Source organism: Balaenoptera physalus, assembly GCF_965194825.1.
Source record: "Balaenoptera physalus genome assembly, chromosome: 17".
NCBI lineage: Eukaryota > Metazoa > Chordata > Mammalia > Artiodactyla > Balaenopteridae > Balaenoptera > Balaenoptera physalus.
In genome coordinates this window covers 60656949-60680036 of record NC_138895.1, presented here as the reverse complement: position 1 = coordinate 60680036, position 23088 = coordinate 60656949, and the positions used below count along the sequence as shown (strand labels likewise).

Sequence of the window (23088 nt, the reverse complement as noted above, 5' to 3'; positions counted from 1 at the left end):
TTGAAAGTATTCGTGAACCATACCAGTGGTAACTCTTCCCATATGGTGACTTTCAATATGCCAATTATAAGAATCCCTAAGGAGAATATATAAAATCCCACATTTTTCTTATAATCCTGACATTTTACTGCACACCATAACTGTAAGACCTGTTACGCCAAGCATTGCTGGTGCATCTGCTGGTACCTACGTAAGTGTTATGGATTTCTGAAGTTGTTCCATTTCTGGAAGGGAAGAAAGCCCACATACAGAATTTAGTGTCTTTATTCATTAGCATCCACTGTCTCTCAAATAAAAAATAACAAAATTAATTAAATCTAGAAGACGTGAAAATTAACAAATTGATTTTATAAAATATGATGTCTCCTTTTCACACTTGCAACTCTGTTCAGTTTTCCAAGTAAAAATTTTAGACTTATTCCTTAGTCTGAAGTGGTTGAAAAATAAGATTTCAAAGATTTGGAGTCTAGGGTGATCTTGTTACAACTTTGAGACGTTATAGCCCTAGAATCCTCTTTTGTAAAAGTGAAAATGGGCCTGTTACAAGAACACCTTAAATATGCTGAATAACTACACATATGTTCATATAAACTAATATGATTTTATATATATATATATATATATATATATATATATATATATATATGTGTGTGTTTCTATACATTTATACTAAATTTACTATCTTGACCAAAGAATTTGGGGAGGTTTATAACTTTATATAAAAAATAAAATTTAAGTTGGAAATCCAGGGAAAGTTTATGAATTTGTATAACATCCCTACACAGTGAAAAAGACATAACACAAAGTAGTTGAAAAATTTTAGTATAGTGCATCCCCAATTGGAATGACATCTGAAACTGACTAGATCTTAAAATTATAAATAATAATAACAATAAAATAACTAACATTTACTGAACTTTTGCCATGTCCTGATTCTTAGAATTTAAGTATATGGTGCGATGTATAATTGTAAATTTTCTTTCAACTAAAAATAGGGCATCATATAAATTTTATACTTACATATTCAATATGCAAGAGTAAGTGCTAGCCACAAACTAGCAGGGTAGCATAAGTAGACGTTTAGGACTTAAAAAAATACTGGAGTGTCTAAACCATATTACTTATCTCTAGAGATTTTTAAAAGGCAGAAACATTAGATTTTAAGTAATTATAAAATTGAATATATATCATTTCTTTTAAAATTAATTGGTCTATCATTTTAAATTTGAGAATATTTTGGCTCTTGCATATCCCTAATATATGTCTTTACAAATGAATTTTCAGTGCTATTGAACATATTTCATTGCACCACTAATTTTCTCATCAAATGAAGGCCAGTATTATTTCTTTTCTTTTATTTAAACATATTCTAAAATAAAATGTTTTTCACAAAGACTCATGAACCACTTATTAATATGCTGCTGAATTTTGTATTATACCTTTTTTTACTGTGTAGTCCAGAAATATGATTTACTTGCAGCATACCTTTAATCATTTTCTAAAATTACACTACAGCAACATTTATAAAGCAAATATTCTTTTCTCAGAAATTTGTATCCAGTGGTAAATCTTATATGAAAGATAGTAAAGCAGACACCACAAGAATACTACCTAGTTTTTACTGGCATCAGTGTAGTTTCTTGATCTTTCTTCTTTTAAGGATAATATGGATGGAGTGACTAATTAGCAGCTTCCATGCTAAATATGTTCTGAAGAAGAGTTCTGCCAGTACAGGATGTAGAAAAAAAGTGTTAAATTGTAGTGTCTTTAGGCCTGTGACCTGGAGCCACAATTTACTTTCAAACAAACAAAACTTTTCCTCTGAACATAGTAAAATACTTTTAGAATCTCTAAAAACATTTTAATCTTTGAGATAGAATTGAGAATTCTGATTAATTAGTCTTTTCTCCTTCCTTTGCTCTAAATTCTACACCTAAATACTTAAGGGTAAATGAATGAATCTCTTAGGAATATATAGAGAAGTTAAACAACTTGTTCCATGTCTTATGGGACTAGAATACAGGTTTCCCAACTCCTGGTCCAGTGAGAGAAATTTCACAAATAACACACTGTGTTTTAACATTATCTAGATCTATATAAAATCCCTTAGCAAGTGATTGATTATATATTCTAATACCCATGTAAATGGATCTACTGTCAATGGTGAGATGTGCCGTGTTCTCAAAATGGAACACACACACGCACACACGAACACACATTAGTTTTAATAACCAAAACAAAAACTGATGAAGTTTATTTTATTAGTATAGTTTATTTATTGAGTATAAGATAAAGCTGATACTTAATTCAAAATAAAAAGTAGGAATTATATATCTAGATAGCATGATGTCAAAAACAGTTTAAAAGAAGAGAAAGGCATTGTACATTTGAGAAGTTGAAGCAAAAATAACAAAAATAAATCAGTAGGATACAAATGACTTTCTCAAAAGAAATTATTTTCCTTTTCACAAGGACCATCATATTCTCACTTAATTATAGATTTATAATGCAGCTACTGCCACTTGCAAGATAAGTTATTGTCAAAATAAATACTACAAATTTGGAAGATTAAGCTAAACAGAATTGTTTCATTTGTTTGAATATAATTTAAGTAGAAAATGAAAGGGTTTTTAGATGTTCTGATAACATTTAATAAATAGTGCCAATGTTTTTCTACAGGAGTCCCATACAAATCTAAAGTAGTTTTTTCCAATGAAAAAATATTCTGCTCACTAATATTAAACATGTCTGTTTCTTCTTTTTCTAAGATAAATGTTCTGAAAAATTACAAATTTTCACTGTATATACATAGGAGTGAAATAGAATAAAAAATTATTGGTGTGTGACTTTTGAGATTATGTAGTGAAGAGTCTATCAATTTTAAAATAAGGAACTTGAATCTGGGAAATGTTTTATGACTTCAAGTTTTAGAGGCTGGGTGATAGACAGACCACGTAAAGGTCATGTTTTCTAAGCCTCCAACTGATGGTTGAATTCCCTTTAGTGCATCTGTGTATTGTGGTCAGTTTCCTAATGTTAAAGAATGGCACCAGCACTTTGTTCCTACTAACAGAGATTCTTCAACATAAACTCATGTGCCACCTGTTTCACAAAAAAAGTTGACATTTGAAACTAAATCTAGCAATTTATCCATGTATGTGCATATATGATTAATCTTTATAATAAGGCATTGTAATTTAAATAATTTCAAGTAAGTGACTTTAGCCAATTAACATGGAAGTTAGATGAGGTTTAAGTAAAATCAGTCACCATCAGTTTTTTTTTTGTTTAAGTTTTTAAAATTCAAATTCTTTTTGAAAATAACCGAACAATAATTGATCTGGAAAATAGTACAGTTATAATCCTCTATAGTGGTTTAAACTGCTTAAATGAGGATTACAGAAACAAAATGTTTTTCCCTAGTGTCTGGGGCTTACAACTAAACAGATGGATTTGATTGTTGGCCTAATATATTCCTTTCTGCCAGACATTTTCTGTATTATAAAATATTTTCATTATGCTAAAAAAAAGCACGAGTCAAACCAAAAAAGTAATAAACAAAAATGAACAAAATTGTTTGACATGTGAAAAGTGAAAAGCAGAAGAAAATAAAGGAAAGGGATCTTGGCACATATGTCTACATGTCTTGCAGTTAATGAAATGTATTAAAAATTTATTAGAACATACATATTTTTTATGTATTTAAAATAGCTTTACACATGAAGGTGCTTCATCTTGAACATCCATTCTTTTATCACTTCTTTCCTTCCTAATTCATGATTAACAAAGGAAATCCTCCAAACAAAATACCTTTAGTTAAATAAACCAGAATTTACAATATTGCATATATTCATTCAATCATAGTACTACTTGAGTAAAATAATGTTGCTGCTTTTGAGAAATAGTACAGTGGAAGGAATCGACACAAACAACAAACTGTCTTTTAATATTTATAAAATTATGTAAAATACCACAACATATTTTAATATCTTTATGATAAAATAAATTTGACATCTTATAACTGGAATACACTTGTTAGAAAGGTCAGGTTAATTTTATAAGTTAAATGTGATCACTAGAAACGCCATTGCTTGATGTCATGTTGGTACTTAATACATATACCTTGTAATATATAATATATGTTTTTATGGCATATATTTGAGAATTAACGTTTCACTGATTTATGATTTAGAGCAGCGTCTTGCAATTGGTACTTACAGTGTTTGTCCTTTCAATTTATTCAAGAAGAGATATGCTGTATGCTCTTTCTATTGAAATTATAAAAATATCTAAAGTATGTGTTTCCTGTTTAACATATTTTAAAGTTTTGGGTGAATTTAAATTTTATATTATTTTCTCTTCACTCCTTTTTATCTCCTAAAATGGTTATTCTCCTGGCTTTCCATCTTCTGCATCTGTATTACAATTATTTATACTTTTCACTTTTCTTCAATTTAAATTGACAAATAGATGCTTTTAAAAAATAAGGTTAAGTCCCTTCAGAACCAGGAAACTGTTTAAAACTTCTTGGTCTGAGATGACATTTTCTTAGCTAGGTATTGTCCCTGACCTCACCAACCAAATAGTCAAATTTAGATATAAGCCCATTACATAAACCTAGTTTATACACACACACACACACACACACACACACACACAGAGTTGTTTTCAAAATCCTCTATTTCTAGTAACTGAGCTCTTTGACCCTCTGGATTTTTCTTCTTCAATTTTCTCCTTTGAGTTTACAATCTTTTAATTAAAAAAAATATATTTAAGAATTCCAGATTTGTGTTAAAACTACTATGAAATTTTCCAACCCCTTTGTAATACTTAAAGTCAAATCTTATAATGCAGAGAAAAGTAGAGGTAGAATTCCTACTTATAATTCATGTTTGGATTGGGAGAATCTAGAATTATGCCTCAAAATACAAAATGTAAATTTTGTTAAAAATAATTTTCAGGCAGCAGGAAAATTTACAAGTGGCAGAACTAAATTTAGAGCAGCCAACCAAATACAACAGTAGGACTAAACTTGAGCTTACCTTGGGGGCTGGGGTGTGGAAGAGAATTACAACGAAAAACATAACTTGAGAGAGATGTAGTCATTCTTTCACTGTAAATAAAGGGCCTCAGATAAAGAATCTCAAAATTGTAAAGCAACTGAGCAGTCATCTAGTCCTAGCTACTTATTTTAAGAGAAGAGACAGGTTAAAAGGCAGACTCTTGTCCAAAATCAACAACTACTAATTGCTAAGACTCAGGTCTCTTAAATCCTACTCCAATGATCATTTTCATATTTTTTATATGTACTATGTATAGATAGTTTACAGCTGTGTATTTCAGTAAGCGATAAGAGTCTGCCTCTACCTTTCTACTTTTGAAGGTAGTGACAAGAAAAAAATTACCTTAAAATGTTTCAAAGGCAATAAAATATCCTTAATTTGAATTAATTGGGTAAAATGGCAAGTAAGATTTAGTGAAATGATCATTTTCAACTATCTAACAAAAATTGTTTTGCTTTTTTCAAATTCACAGAGTGAACAAAACCTAATTGCCTAAATGTTTCAAGCTATCATTTCTACCTATAAACCTCATAAAATGCATTATGTAAAAAATTCAAATTATAATTGAGGAAGCTAAATATATCCCTTGGATTCTTGTTCATGTGTTTTTTGTAAAGAAAATAATTGTTATTTAAATATCTCATTAGATCAGATTACATAACATTTTTAATTAGTGGGGTGAGGTTTTAATTAAATAGTTTTTCTTTATTTCACTTGGTGTCATTAAAAATCTAAATAAAGTAGAAAGTAGTCTTCTGAACTATAGTTAATCCCTTTAAAAATTATATAGCAGCTGTAGTTAATAAAATAATTTATACTTAAAAGGAAATAATACTTTTTTTTCCTTCATCCAAAATACTTGAAAAAATGTTTTTAAAATGTTCCAAGTTACTTCATTGAACTTGTATGTTTTTTAAGGCAAATCCAGTCATATCTACTTTAATATAGTACACAGTGAAATATGCCAGCCTCTTATGATGTTGATTTTTCATATAATAATATCAAAAAGAGTAGCAAGGTATTATAGATGAAATCCAAAAAGTTGTAATTCACTTTCATAAATTTTGTACAATATGGACTGAACATCAGTCATCGTTCACAAGCAATGTGTATGAAAGGAAATGGTTATTGGCAGAAATACTAAAATGTATTTTAAGTTTTTTCAATTATGTAATTTTCTTAAATGTGTCCTAATATTTCAATTAGGTTAAATTACCTTAAAAGTACACTAGTTTATTTTAAAAACCAAGCTCATTAAATTCATCCCACTTTTATAATGTATCAGTATTTTTATTTTTCTAGTTTAATTTATTCCATAAAATTTGATGAATTCAAATGTTTTATGATAAAGAGTTAATGTTTTGCTCTTCTATTAAAACTGGGTAGTGTTAAAAAGTACCTATACATGTATGCAAGATTCTCCCTGTAGTACACTTAAAATCCTTTTATACTGCTTGGTATTTTTACTGCTTAGTGATCAGATTGCTATTTTTTTCTTCTTTATTTTCTTCTGGGTGCCCTATATCAGGCTTAAGAAAGCAGTTTTTTTAACTTGCATAATTCCATGCTAACAAAATTTGTTAACTTGAATTTCATTTTAAACTTGTGTATCCTGATACATGTTTTTGTTTGTTTTCTTAACTAGTGAAAAAGGCCATAGATTTTAAATCTAGAGGATTTAAATTGTTTCCAGGGAAAGACAACAGCAACAAGTTTTCTATCTGTGAGTGTACTCTTTTTTTTTGTTTCTTTCTCTAGTGCAAGAGTGAAGTTTGTGGTGTCTGTGTTGTTTGTGTGTTTTATAAAAATGTGTATTTACCAAATTAACTCCATTAATATTTATATAACATGCATGATTATTCAATATTTTCTTGTATTTAAATGCATATTGAGTTATTGGGTTATTGTGGTAAACTTTGGAGCTCAGATTGTTTCAAAATGTAGAAGAAAAAACTCTTTTGATCTAGCATGTTGATAACATTCTAGTTTTCTAATTCTAGTATGTGAGATAAAAAAATGAGTGAAAATCATCAAATTAATGGTTTCTTGTAGGAATTTTTGTTTGAACGTATCTAAATTTCAACATAATTATCTTTCTAAGGAAAAATTTCTTTAAATAGCAATTTTTCATTTAAGGAAAAATATTTTAATTTGAGTTAATTTATACAAACACTTAAATCAGATATTTTGTAAATGAATTAACTAGCTAATTAATTTTTGTTTTATTTTGAAAAATCTCATGAAATGAACTGAGGTACACATATTTATGTGCTGCCCCAGTGCACAATTTTGCTTAACATTCAGGGATTTATAGATGATCTGAAGTTCATCCATTAATCTCAGATTAAGAATCATTGAATTTGAATATTCACTGTTATATTACCATATATGAACATAAAATAAGATTTTTAAGAAAGCTATGAATTTTTTCAATATAAATCAATCAGCAGTTTGTAGAAATACCCTGCCTTACTGTTCCTGCAGATACATATTATGAATTTTAAAAGAAGCCATTCATGATACCACATCTGACTTCTAAAATGCCTTATTGATAATAAATAAGATTAGTTATTTTAAATAAATATTATCTTCTTAGCAAAAATACGTTTTTAACATTATTTATTTTTATTCAATTCTAAATCATCTGATGAAATGAGTTTAAAACTATTTCTTAAAAAAATCATTCATTATAGTTATATCAGTAAAGGATTCTACCCACATATTTATTGAGTTGTATTTGTAACAGTAAATGGCACAAATTGAGCAATTACATCACTTATCAAGAAGCAAACTTGGAGCCTGTTGGTATCAAATATTTTAAAGTGTCCTAATTTTAAAATGTGATTTTTCACATTTTGTTAGATTTGAGAATACGAAACCAAAAATAGCAGATATCAGTAGGAAAATGTCAAATTGGGTTACCTGTTTCGAAAGCATTAAACAGTTCATTTCAAAGTATTTAGCTGTATAAGTATGATTTATTGTTATATTTTTAGGGTTAAAACATATTTTCAAAATTGATAACAGTTTTTAGGGAAAATAAATCTACAGTATTTTTCATATATTTATTATTTGATCCACTTCAGAGAGAAAGATATTTTTCCTATACAAGAAAATATAAACATAAAAAAATTGTTAGGGGAAATTATTCTGACATTTCAAATTTTATCATGTCAACATGAAGGAAATGATGCAGACTTAAATAATTAGGTTTACTACTTTTTTTTCTAATATTTTGTCTGGCTAATCTATTTATTTTAGAAATCTAAGAAGAATTATAGGCTATCACTTTCTTACCCTTTCCTCATTTTGGTTACACAAATGTTATTTTATATGCTTCATGCTTCAAACTTTCAGATGTCCTGGGAAAATTAGGCTATTTATACGGAAATTAAGATGTATGCAACTCTACATCATCAACAATTATAAATATTACAGTATATATAAATGTATCATAGTAATATGCTGTACACCTAAATCTTACACAATGTTACACGTCGAATTTATTCAATAAGAAAAATGTGTATGTAACTTTTTATACTTGGTATATTGCCTTAGTGGACATACATATTATTTTCATTGTTCTTGTACAGTGGTTATGAGCGTGAACAAGAAAGGGAAATTTAAACATAATAGTGTATCTGGGGAAACAAATAAACCCTGATTAAATATATATATATATATAAATATTTTTATTTTTTTTTAATTTAAAGAATATTTACTTTTAAATGTCAGGAGTAAAGTTAATGAGCCAAAAAGAAAAAGTTACTCATAAGGCAAAAAATGTTAATTTACTTCATAATTTTAAAATATATTTTACATTTATCCATTACAGCTTATGTAGGATATAAAATATACTCTTGTGCTTTCTTATTTTTATTTTTGAATAGAAATAATTAAACTCTCATCAAGACAGATTATTTATGCCAATTTTTTTTAGCAACAATAACAAGCCAACATTATTTTAAAGTTATTTTCCTACAATTTTTTTCTCAAATGTTTAATAGCTAGTTACAAATATATATCCTCTATGGTTGATCACAGAGAAAGTTATAATGCTTTAATTTTTATCATTATTATATATTTGTTATCAAGTAGGCATTTCGGTCTTCATCTCTTTGAATCGTTAATTTGACACAGAGCCAAATAATTTTAAAAGGAGACAATTTTTATCTGACATTAAACTTTCAAAGGAAAAAAATAATAATAAAGCTTGTGTTCTTTGAAAAAACTATCTATTCAATCACTAGAACTTCCAGGAGTGAGCATAATTATGGAGGACATGAGCTACACACATTTCTAAAGTGCGTCTTCCCATAATAGCACCTTTAAAGTTTAACTAAGAAACAAATTAATAAGAGATTCAGGAAACTGCAGTAGTGTTCATGGGAAGCATTTGGTTGTTTAAATGGCTAATTCAGATTCTTTTTCCTACTTTAGTACCTGAAATCTATGTAGTCTCTTTCCATCCCTTCTTGTTGTTTATCAAAGAGAGTAGCTTTGCAAATAAAGGAAAAAATATTTTTAATTTAAAAAATAAAAATAAATTTTTATATTTTAAAATGTTGAATTGAGTGAATTTATTCTTGCCAACTTTTCTACTAGGCTCTTCTAAAATTTTAAGGTGGAATTATAAAGAAACTGTGAGCTTTCCATAATGTATTTTTTTTAATTATTTCATCTTCTTCAAGTCCATGCTTTCATGCATTCTTATTATACATTCATTTCACAATTCTATTTGAACTACTTCTCCATGGCAGCACCATGCTAGACTAAGAAAGTAAAAAGAGTGAATAAAATAGTCTCAGTTGGCAATGATCCAACATTTTATTGGGAAGCTAAATGAGTTAAGTGGCAACTCTTTTAGGATATAAAGTTAGTATAAAATAACATTCTGTCTACATTCATGATATTGGAGTTCAGAACAAGATCCAAAGCATTCTATTTTATAAGGTGGAATACAATTTTTAAATCTAATAAAAAAAATTCTAAGATGCCACTAGCTGGATGAGGTAATGTAGAGATGACTTTTAGTAAGATGACTTTCAGGATCTAGTTATTTTTATCTTTAGAGTACATTATGTGCTATGTAAAATCAGAAGCTTAAGAAAACGTGCTTGTAATGACAATATTTTATTTTGATGTTGACTAATTTTATAGTATTTTCAACCTAGAATATACAATAATATAGTACGTTAATTAAAATTCCTATCGCATATTTTATAAGCACATATAATAAATATACTTCAATGTTATAAGAAACTATAATTCATCCAATTTTCTTAATTCTATAAATTCTGCCCTCTCTTCTTGTCACTGATGTGTGGGGAAAAGGATTCATATTGTATTAGTACTAGTAATAATAATAATAATAACATTATTATTATTATTGTCCTTAAAGATCAGAGCAAAAAGGATATTCCCCGTAGTTATGCTCTTTTCAAGAGGCAGGACCCTGTCCATGTAATTAACTTTTAAAGAGCACTCATGTTCTTTTTACAAGTTACTGTTCAAATTGAAAGAAGTAAAAATGATAAATATTTGTCCAGTTGTTTGAATGGCATTACGTAATGAAAGCAGCTGATTGAATGGATACTAACTTCATTTTAATGTCTTGGCGTCACTAGCTATGGGCAGTTTTGTAGCATCTAAATATCAGATAAATAAGAGATTATATACTTTATTTTTTATTTTAAATTTTTTAATTAAAGAACACTAAATACATGTATCATGCAGCAGCTCTCCCGTTATCTTTACAATTTAAGTTGGGAACTTTTTCACTATTGCAGATGTCCAAAGACAGCAGTTTAAAGGACACTTTCAAACAGACAAAAGTAATTTGACAATTAAATCATAAGAACTGGGATTAATTAAGTGAACATGGTGAAAGTTATAAATATGCTCTGCATTCTAAGATAAAATATTTGGAAAAGTGTTTTGAATTTTAAGTATTGATGCCCTTTCTCCTTTCTGAGCTTTCTGTACAGGATGGAGAGCTCAGGTGTTAAGAGTAGAATTTCTTGAATCAGTCTGCCAAGGTCGAAACATAGACTAAGGCAGAAAGTGAAAATAGGACTTTAGAAATGTGTCTTAACCTCTCTATGCCTCAGTTTCCTCACCTGTAGGAAACATATAATAATAGTAGCTACCCTTCAGATTTGTGTGAGGATTAAATGAGCTGATACATGTAAAGGGTGTAGATTAGTTCCTGACACATAGTACTGTGTGTTAGCTATTGTTAAAATTTATATTAACCTAGGCAATAATGATGATGAAATGGAAAAAATGAAATTTTTTATTATTTTTATTTTCTAATGTATTCGCAGACACGTCTATTTTTACCTATAATCTGTGTTATAAATTTAATATAATAGTGTAGGAAGCCTAAGTCATACCACTTCTTTTTCTTATCTCTATCGTATGTTAAAAAAGTCACATTTTAATAGCATATACTATAATATTTTCAAAAGTCAGTTAGGATAGTTCTTCCCATAGAAACAAATACTCATTGAAAACAGTGTACAACACATTGTTTTTAATCAACCTACTAGGAAATATTTACTGAGAAGTCATTAACCCCCATCTAGGTACTGTGGGAATATTAAAATAATTATAAGTTTTTCCTTATCTTTATCAAGTGTGTAATATATTTGTATATATGACTAAGGAATATGAAACTACTAACAGTATGACAAAATAATTTAAAAATTAAATATAAAATTGTCCATGCCATATAAAAAGAGGGATTAGAAAAATCTGGAAAAAAAATGAGAGACTGTATTTTGCAAAAAGTGGGACTTGAGCTGAGTCTTGAAAATTATATAGAATTTTGATAGCTAAAGAGGAAGAAATGGAAAACATGGAGACCTGGAGAAAACACAGAGCATGGAATGAGCATGGCTAACCAGTACAACTGCAGAAGAATGAAGAATCTGTTGGACTTGAGTTATGGATGTATCTTGGTGGCTAGTGGGTAATAGAGGTTATATACTTAGAAATCTAGAATCATAGGATATTTGGACAGTAATGAAAACTGTGTTTGAGAAAGTTTAGTTCTAGTACTCAAGATGAATTGGAAGAGAATGATAATAGAGAAACAAAAGCATCAGTGATTAAGCTGGATTTGAGCATGCACATGAAATGACTATGAGAATTTTGGTAGGTTGACCTAGTAGGTTATTGAAGGAGCAGGATGGAGCTTGGGGAAAAAAATGACAAAACCATATATTTGAAATTCTTAGCAAAGAGGTAATTTTTCAAGCCACGAGGAAAATATAAAATATGGTGAATTATGGGTCACTGTCTTTGAATTTGCCCTCTGTATGTGATATCAGCTAAAGTAAGAGAGTGGCCAAAACAAACATAAGAAGCAACAAAAGTCAGAAAGATAAAAAGAAATGAATTAGCAAGTCAGCAGACCAAGAAAAGCAAAAATATCACATGCTTTGTGTGGATTGGTGAACTTGTAATTTGGCAGCAGTAAGGATACTGTTGAGGATATTTAGGAAAGTGATTTTTATAGAATGAAGGGTGCAAACACAAAATTTCATATCTAATTGAAAATATGACAACTTTACCAGAGGTATGACTGTTCGGCCATCATCTGATAGTCATCTTGCTATCTGATAAATCAATATGAACAAGTTGACAATCTGAACTAAATGATGCAGGGATCCAGTGGTTCTCAATATTGACTCTACATTAGAATCACCTGGAGGATTATTAAAAAAATCAAACAAACAAAAACAACAACAAAAAACAGATCCACAGGGTCCTACCCAAAGTAATTGCATTAGAATATCTAGACATAAAAGTTAAGCGTCTTTATTCTTTGAAAAAAACTCTACAGGTGATTCCAACCCACAGTGTAGGAAAAGAACCATTGCAAGGTTTACAATTTCCCTCTCTAGAGTCTCTACTCAGGTCCCATTCTTTTCTTTAAAACGCAGATAAGTTGATGAAGAGGAAAATAGAAGTTACTCTCTAATTCACTGTAAGATTGAATTCATGAATCAGTATCACTCAGATATTTCAGACCTTATCTGGTTTTGATCTTCCCATTTGAAAAAAAGCGCTATCTTGGGGAATTATTTATTTACTGTGATCACATTCACTGAAAATATTAATAAATCTTTTTAATAATTGGGTGTTCTGAAGAAACTGCTTAAAGTGTACAATGGCTAAGTAAAACACAGTCATGGAAATTGTTAAAGGGTAAAGCCCTTATTTTGATTTTCATCATTATATCATAATTAAATGACATGCTCGATAATTTGCGCCACAGTTTTACTTTCACATTGGCTGACTAAATTCTTTGTTATATACTAAATAAAAAGTGGTAATAACCTTAAACTTTTTAAACTTTGTTCCACAGGGTCTTATTTTCTATTGCAACTTTAAAAATAATAAGTACCCAAACGACACTGCCCTAACTGGTGGTGACTTCTCTACTGCCAATAATTAATGGAAACTCTGGCACTGATGCCCTGGGAGTGCATTACAAGAGATTTCACTATTTGATAGTAATTAAAAATAAAGTGTTAATTGTTAATGTGTTAATATTCAGATTAGTAAGTCATTGAATAGGAACATGAAACTTACTTTCTTATATGTCCACAAATAGAAAAAATGTTTCTGTCCTCATTATTGGTTTATCAAACTATATTTAACTTTATATAAACTATAGTGATTACAATAACAAAATACAAGAATATATTTTATGTACAACTTTAAATGAATATCACCCTTGTTTTTCTAATCATATATGTTTTGATTCTTTTTTTCTTTTCTTTTTTCTGTTGTTCCAGTAAATGAGGGAGGTATTAAAACAGCTTCCAATTTATGCCCAGATCCAGGAGAACCAGAAAATGGGAAGAGAGTTGGATCAGATTTTAGGTAAGATTTTAAATTGTTTATTTCATTATTTATCTTGTTAAGGTTTATTTTAATTTTAACTTCAAATATAACTAATAATATGGAGATGAAGACCTGGTGACTTAAAAGTGTGGCAGCTAGATTTCATTTATGTGTTACCATTAATAATATTTCATTATTTTAAAGTGACTAATCAAATTTATTAGGATACTTTTTGGAGTTTAAATGATTAATCTATTGTCATGTAGTACGTGAAAAATCATGGGATTTGATTTGAAAAACATGAGTTTGAATTCAAATTCTTCTGCTTATAAATTGTCTGATCTTTGGTAAGTTATTCAATCCTGTCTGCCTGAGTTCCTCTTCTGTAACACGTATATCAAATTTACCACATAGAATGGTGAGTTTCAAATGAGGTACTGCCTGTGAAACCTTCCTGCAAATGTTCTATAAACATTTTATATGTAATTTTTAGAAGTAAATGTAACTTGAATAAGTTTTATCTCCATCTTAAAATTAGTATTTATTTTAAAATTTGAAATTAGTTTACTTACAACATAGAAAGTGTATGTAGTAGACTATGGTAGCCATTAACTTGCACTATCAAACAATATTTTTAAAAAATGTTGAATTTTCAGTAGTCCTTTGTAAAATTTTACAAATAAAAGATACAAAAAAATTCTATAAAATACTAAGTGATAATTTAGTTAACATTCACAAATACTTATTTTCACAAAATATTCATGATATATTAAATTTAAAAAATGATAATTGTTATAGTTACACATACCACACATTTACAATCTTTTCTTATTTATATTGTTTGTATAAAGGACAAATGCTGTGCTAAAGAATATCCCTATGAATAAAAAGATAGTTCTTATAATAAAGACCTGTGAAAATTTTGTCCCCGTGGATCACTCAAGTTGACTTAAAGTTATATTTTGATATACTTGCAGTGAAAAACAATATTAGTTCAATATGAATAAAATTGTAATTTTCTAAAAATTTTGCAGAATTTTCTTTAACTAGCCTGATAATTAATATGGATAATAATGTTAGAAAAAATCACACTAGAAAGAAATTCAAAAGACCTGGGAAACTAGTCAGTCTGATCTTAATAAACTAAGTGACTATATTAAAAATCAACTAAATCTCTCAACCTCAATAATTAAAAGTGATATTTCATAGACTGCAGAGTGGTAAACCATTTACCTAGTATTTTTACATGTATTCTTTATTTATTATAAAATGCTATAAGGTGTTTATTATTTTATTCCCACTTTACAAATAAGAAAACTGAAACTCGGTTTATCCAGCTAATAATTTGATGGAATTGAAATTTGAACTCATTACTTCCTGATTCTAAATCCTGACCCTTTAATCACTATATTACATTATGCTTTGAAACTAAACTTCATTCACATCCCATCCTTGCAATAAACTATCTTGTCTTCTCCAAGAGTTGGTTTCATCAGATCTAAAAACGAGGATAATAATACTTGTTTCATAGGGTTGAGGGAAAGATTACATGAAATAATGTATGCATGGTAGTAATCATAAAGCTTAAGACAAATAAGTATTCAATTAATTCTAGCTTCTATTATAGTATGATAAGATAAATGAAATAGTTATTATTAATATTAATATTTATTTGGTCTCACTTTTTGCAAAAATATGAGGTTTATTAGAAATAGACTTAATAGGAATATAGTGAGTTAAATTACTTTTAGTGGATTTCAAATCATAAGATTATCTTACAGTCATGTTTCAAGACCCTGATAGATGTTAGGCATCAAGAAGCTCACAGTCAGGCTAAGATATAATAGAGTCATTATAATTTAAGAACATGTGAAATGTCATGGAGACAAAAGAGGTATGATATTTTGGGCAGCTAGGAGATGAGGGTCACAGAGGCAAATGTTGAGGTGGGTTATGCAGTATGATTGGAATCTGGTATAGAGAGGAAGAGAAATCCAGAGACCATTTATATTTATACATTCATTGTCTACATATATTGTTTGCCTGTTATGTACCTGGTTTTGTACCAGGAACAAATAAAACACTTAACAGCAGACATAGTACATGCCCCCCATAGTTCTTCAAATTTAATGGCAAGAAAGACAATAAACAATTAAATGAATATCAAATTTTAAAAAGTACTGTGAAGTCAAAAATAAAATTAAAAATCAAGCTTCTGTGAGAGAGGATAAAGATGTCAGAGTGGGAATCCACCCAGTGTAAGAAGGTCCCACTTTCATTGATACCAGAAGAATTTTATGCCTCTAGCCTACAGGAAAGGAAGAGCCTCACACTGAGGAAGAGCTTGATGAGCCATTCCAGGAAAATAAAGATTAGGGATTCTAAATTATAGAATGCAAATTGAAGAAGGTCACAGAATACAATAGAAATGTGGTAGAATGAAGTTGAGGAGATGTGGAGAAACCAGATCTCTTCTTCAGAAGAAGCAAATTGACAGCCATTCTGCTTAATCTGCACTGAAGATATGTTTTGTTTTAAACACACAATGTTTTAAAAATTTGTGAGTCAACATTTAAAAATCAGATTTCACACACACACACACACGCGCGCGTGCGCGTGCACACACGTTTTTGTATTCCCTTTTTAGATTTGGCAGCTAAAACCAATGTACCTTCATTGCAACATCTACTGGAACCAATTAACAGATGTTCCCTTTAGGCTAAGCAAACTCTCTGCTTCACAGTGGTCACCTCTAGGCTTCTTCAGTCATGTAGGTCACCTACCTATTATGGGAAGCTGTAAAGAGGTTTGAGAGAGAGAGCTGATTCAATTTATATTTTCAGTACATCATGCTTTATACTTTAGATAGATGGATTGAAGAAAACAAGTTTTAGTTAGAAGGCTACTGCAGCAGTCTGGGTTTAAGATGGTAGAGACTTAGACTATGGTGATAGCAGTGAGCTAGACAGACTCAAGATATCCTTTGAGTCTTGGACACTCAAAATTCTCAGTGTCCAATGATATTTGATGTGGAAAGTAAGAAAACAAAAAAGGATGATCCCTAATTTCCTCAGCTTGAACATCATGAAATTGAGGTAAATAGTTATATTTAATTAAGTGTGGAAGTCCAGAGGTTTTGAGGGAAAAAATAAGAGTTCTGTTTAGAGATTGTAAACTTCAAATGACTTAGAGATTAACAATTGGGTATGTTAAGTTCATAGGTGAACATAATTAAAGTTCAGAGATAGCAAGGAAATATCAGTATGTAAATGTGATTAAGAATCCTAAAGCAGCATGAATAGATGACATCAGTTAGATCAGTTAGTGTAGAATGACAAGAGAATCTATGACATAGTCCAAGTTCTATGCTGTTTCATGATATGATTGATTTTAAGAAGCTATCAAATCATTCTCACGAGTGGCAAGAGAAATACGCATGAATGAAGCAAGGGAAGGAAGTCCTTTAAAAGGGGTCAGGACACAGACCTACTAGAGAATGGACTTGAGGATATGGGGAGGGGGAGGGGTGAGATGTGACAGGGTGAGAGAGTGTCATGGACATATATACACTACCAAATGTAAAATAGATAGCTAGTGGGAAGCAGCCACATAGCACAGGGAGATCAGCTCGGTGCTTTGTGACCACCTAGAGGGGTGGGATGGGGAGGGTGGGAGGGAGGGAGATGCAAGAGGGAAGAGATATGGGAACATATTGTATATGTATAACTGATTCACTTAGTTATAAAGCAGAAGCTAACACACCATTGTAAGGAAATTATACTTCAATAAAGACGTTTAAAAAATAAAAAAAAAATTAAAAAAGGGGTCAGGAATTTTGAATACAGTTGAAAATGATGAGGACAGAAGACTGTCTCTTAAATTTGACAACAAGAAGGTTGTTGGCAAGAGTGATTTCACTGGAGTGACAGAGGTTGAAACAAATTGAAATAAGCTGAAGAGTGAATAGACAGTTCAGATAGGTAATAGCTTTGGAACATCAAATTGCATAAAGCAGAAGAATAATGGAGCAGTTCTATAGTCATTAGGAAGTCAAAAGAGATTTTCTTTTTAGAGATACAAGAAACCAGAATATGTTTATTGGCTGATACAAATAATCCTGTAGAGAGGAAAATACTGATGATAGGAAAGATTCCTAGTGGGTATAAGTAAAGGAACGTAACTTTTTTGGAGAAAATAAACACGATCCCAAGGGCAGGAAGAGTGCTCTAGAGCCTGTGAGCCACAACTACTGAGCCCACATGCCACAACTACTGAAGCCTGTGTTTCCTAGAGCCCATGCTCCACAATAAGAGAAGCCACCACAATGAGAAGCCCGCTCACCGCAAAGAAGCCCGTGCTTGCTGCAACTAGAGAAAGCCCATGAGCAGCAACGAAGACCCAATGAAGCCAAAAAAAAAAAAAAAGAGATTTTGTGAAGGGAAAATGAGAGAGCTTATATTTAATACTTTTACTCTGGGAAGGCTGCATCAAGCAAGACCATCAAATTTATATATATATATATATATATATATATATATATATATATATATATATATATATATATATATATATATATATATATATATATATATATATATATATATATATATAAATGAGAGAGAGAGAGATGGGAATGGATGGGAGAGGAACTTTGAGAGAAAAACTGGAAATAGTCGTTACCCAATAGTGGGAGAGCAAGTTTGATATAGAAATATTACCTTGCTAAGTAATTTTGAGTGTCCTTTTGAGATTGATGATAATTAATCTGCCTAGTTATATGATTTCTATCTAGAATTACTAAGCTTCCCAGGTACAAGCATGAAAAAGATTGTGCAAAGGCATGATAAAATTCAGTGCATTCAGGAAATTTCTAGTGATTCTTCTAGTCATAACAAATAGAAACATGGATGTGGAGCAAAGAAAATTTCAAGGTTGGGGGTCCTTTACAAGATAAGTGGATTAGATCATCTTTCAAGTTCAGTTTCAGCTATAAACAAGACCGATTCAGAAATAGCAGGTAAAATATTTTTAATCTGTTTCAGAAGGGAAAGAAATAATTTTTTTGTGTTTAAAAAGTATAAAACGATAATCATTCTTATATAAAAGGCTATGGGAAGCACCCCAAAGAATAAGAAAAGGGAAAGCTGGTAAAAGAATAAAAATCACTGACAAAAGATATACTGTGTCAGCTTATTTTGAAGCAATATACATTTAGTTAGGGCTTGAATTAACTCTATGTTACTGGACCCCCATCATTTCAAAGGAAAATTAGCCTCTGTTAGGCAGGTACACGATGAATCACTACTTCCACATATGGAAGCAAGCCTTGTTGTTGGATTGAAGCACCAGTCCCTGCCCCATAAATATTAAAACAAACAAACAACAAAGAAGCAAAAAAAGACAAAAATAACTCATGGCAGTCTCTCCTGGTGCCCTTTACCCATTTGTCTATGTAATACTCCAGTTCTTTGAGGTACCAGGGCTCACACATTTCTGCAATTTAGCGAACATCCAGGTAAGTGTAAGAAGTCAGTCTCCCCCACCATTTAGTGCCTCTTTACTCACTGAATTGTCTTCTTGAAGCCTCCCTCCTAATTGGGTTGAGGTAGGAGTGGGGATCACCCACTCAAATGCTCCAATTCCCTCCAAAGAAATTATACTTGCAAATTTTTAATTAATTGGTATCCTCAAATCTTCTAATACATCCTTCCTGGAGCTAAGTTATGTGTTATTCTAATGATCTTGAATGATTTTTTTTTAATACATCCTTAACAAATTCTACACAAATGTTCTGAAACCCCTCTTTTAGAATGTGTGAGCACATATCCTCATTTATCAGCCTTGGGGCTTCAGCTAAAACTGAAACAACCAGAAATGTCTCATTTGTTAACATACTTTTCCATAAATGATCATTTCCGAAGAAGGGAAAAATTGTGAAACGAGTCCTGTTCCATCTGTAAGTATGAAAAATTGATGAGGACCTAACCATAGACGATTTTTAAAACGAATGAATGGAAGTTCTAATAACAGAACATTAAACTGTTTATAAGCTGCATTTATTAAGATTTCATCTATAAATGTTTGTGTTTCTTTAATCTTAAAATTATATGGCTTCTAAGATAAGCACACAAATATACATAAAGATAAATATAAAACAACTTTTGTTTATTGGCTTCTTAGCTGTTAGGAACATGTTTTTCTCTGTTACTCATATCTTAAAAAATTCTACCAAGACAATTTCTCAAGATTTGCCTATCACCATTGTTAATCTTATAGCAGCCCCTGAGTGTATTGGCATAGGGTCTAGGGAGAGCAATACTTACACACTGGACTAGAATTCAGGTCTTATTTTCAAGTGCAATATAATTTTCTTATAACACACAAAAATTATTTAGGTAGTAGGGTGGCTTTTGATTTTTTAAATTGGAAACACCATTTCCTAGCAAACCAAACTTAAAACTTGGTAGTAATTACAAGCAGCCAGGGGCAGGTGGGGGTGAGGGGCAGACAGGAAAGTAGGAACAGTTGTTTATAGCACCAAACACCACTGAATCTTTTGGGGGGAGGGTTTTATTGTTTTAATTTTTATTGGAGTATAGTTGATTTACAATGTTGTGTTAGTTTCAGGTGTACAGCAAAGTGAATCAGTTTCATACACATATATCCACTCTTTTTCAGATCTTTTTTCCCATACAGGCTATTACAGTGTATTGAGTAGAGTTCCCTGTGCTATACAGTAGGTCTTTATTAGTTATCTATTTTATATATAGTAGTGTGTATATGTCAATCCCAATCTTCCAATATTTATCCCTCCCCACCCCATTACCCCCTGGTAACCACAAGCTTGTTTTCTACATCTGTGACTCTACTTCTGTTTTGTAAATAAGTTCATTTGTACCCTTTTTTTAGATTCCACATATAAGTGATATCATATGATATTTGTCTTTTTCTGTCTGACTTACTTCACTTAGTATGACAATCTCTAGGTCCATCCCTGTTGCTGCAAATGGCATTATTTTGTGCTTTTTTATGGCTGTAATAGTCCATTTGTATATATGTACCACATCTTCTTTATCCATTCCTCTGTTGATGGACATTTAGGTTGCTACCATGTCCTGGCTATTGTAAATAGTGCTGCAATGAACATTGGGATGCATGTATCTTTTCAAATTACGGTTTTAGAGAGAACCTAGCTCAACATAATAAAAGCCATGTACAACAAATTCACAGTGAACATCATTCTCAGTGGTGAGAAACCACTGATTTTTCTTTTGAAGTATCTCTAGGGTCCAAGCCCTCATCCGTTACCACTTCTATTCTTTTAGCTCAGATTTGATTAAATCCCTAACAATTCCTTCAGGCTTCAAGGTTTCAGCATAATGTCACTCAATACAATCAATAAACCACCAAAACCATAAATAAAAATATATAAATTGATTGATTAGAATCAAAATGTCAGTGTCCTTTGGTCTATAAATTCGGAGGCTAGGAGAGAAGGGATTAATTAAAGTACTTTAAAAAGTTTTTGCTTGTTTTTTTTTATTTGTTTGTTTTGGTTTTTTTAACTTAAACAAACATTGCAAAATCTAGTTAGAACTGCTTTGAAATTTGAAGCAGGTAACTTCTCATATGTTACCTGCCATCCTATTAATAAAATAACATTGCCTTTTCTATTCGTTTATCTTACACTATTTTATAGTACTCATCACCACTGAAGTAATGTATATGTATTTTATTTTTATGTTTTCTGTCAAGCCCCACTAGAATATTGGCTCTAACAGTCCATGGGCTTTGTTTAGTACAGTATCAACTTCACTGAAAATAAGTTTTAACCACTCAATAAATACTTGTTTTTTTAAACAAATGGGATCTTAAGAAATTTATGAAATCACTAATCATTTAAGATTTAGAATTTATAAAGCACTTTCAAGACAGAACACTAGGTAGGCATACACACAGTTTCACTTCATAATGTATATAAATATTATTTTCATAATATTTTAAAAATACCACAGCAAAAATATTACTTTTAGAAAGGCATACAAAAACTTGAAAGAGCAAATTAAATACAAAGATGAAGAATAGTAAAAAGTAGAGTAGATATGGGCTTCCCTGGTGGCGCAGTGGTTGAGAATCAGCCTGCCAATGCAGGGGACACGGGTTCGTGCCCTGGTCCGGGAAGATCCCACATGCCGCCGAGCAACTGGGCCCATGAGCCACAACTACTGAGCCTGCGCATCTGGAGCCTGTGCTCCACAACAAGAGAGGCCGCGACAGTGAGAGGCCCATGCACCGTGATGAAGAGGGGCCCCCCTTCGCCACAACTAGAGAAAGCCCTTGCACAGAAACGAAGACCCAACACAGCCAAAAAAAAAAAAAAAAAAAGTAGAGGAGATATAAATGAAAGTGAACAAGAAATTAATAGAGAAAAATCCATAAAACCAAAAGGTGGTTTTATTGAAAAGATCAATAAAATTGATAACCTTTTGATAGACTAATCAAAGAGAGAGGGAGAGGAAGAGAGAGAGAGGGGGAAAGAGAGTAAGAGAAGAGATACAATCCACGAATATTAAAGGATAATAAAGAAATATTATGAACAACTCTGTGCCTACAAATTTGATAATTTAGGTTATATTGATGGATTTCTTGCAAAACACAATCTATAAAATTCTCACAAAAAGAAATAACTCATCTGAAATGACCTAAAACTATTAAAGAAATTAAATCAATAATTAAAACCTTCCATTGGTGGGAATGTAAATTGGTACAGCCACTATGGCGAACAGTAAAAACTAAAAATAGTAGTACCATATAACCCAGCTACCCCACTCCTAGGCATATACCCAGAGAAAACCATAATTCGAAAAGATACATGCCTCCCAATGTTCATTGCAGCACTATTTACAATAGCCAGGACATGGTAGCAACCTAAATGTCCATCAACAGAGGAATGGATAAAGAAGATGTGGTACATATATATAATGGACTATTACTCAGTCATAAAAGAGAACAAAATAATGCCATTTGCAGCAACAAGGATGGACCTAGAGATTGTCATACTGAGTGAAGTAAGACAGAGAAAAACAAATATCATATGATATCACTTATATGTGGAATCTAATAAAAGGGTACAAATGAACTTATAAAACAGAAGTTATAGTCACAGATG

General features: G+C 30.8%; 1 protein-coding gene and 1 long non-coding RNA gene across 3 annotated transcripts in view; one reads left to right on the top strand and one right to left on the bottom strand.

The window, feature by feature from the left end:
- CSMD3 (CUB and Sushi multiple domains 3) overlaps positions 1–23088 on the top strand; it is a 1197521-nt gene that overhangs the window by 453153 nt on the left and 721280 nt on the right. Inside the window, exons 8-9 of one of the 2 annotated variants that reach the window (XM_082433292.1) lie at positions 6709–6786; positions 13871–13958. In XM_082433292.1, the coding sequence (XP_082289418.1) occupies positions 6709–6786; positions 13871–13958 (166 nt within the window). The remainder of the gene's footprint in view (positions 1–6708; positions 6787–13870; positions 13959–23088) is intronic. The other variant, XM_082433293.1, reaches the window with a different exon arrangement.
- LOC309646713 overlaps positions 1–23088 on the bottom strand; it is a 728077-nt gene that overhangs the window by 241985 nt on the left and 463004 nt on the right. The gene's annotated exons all lie outside the window — the stretch shown is intronic.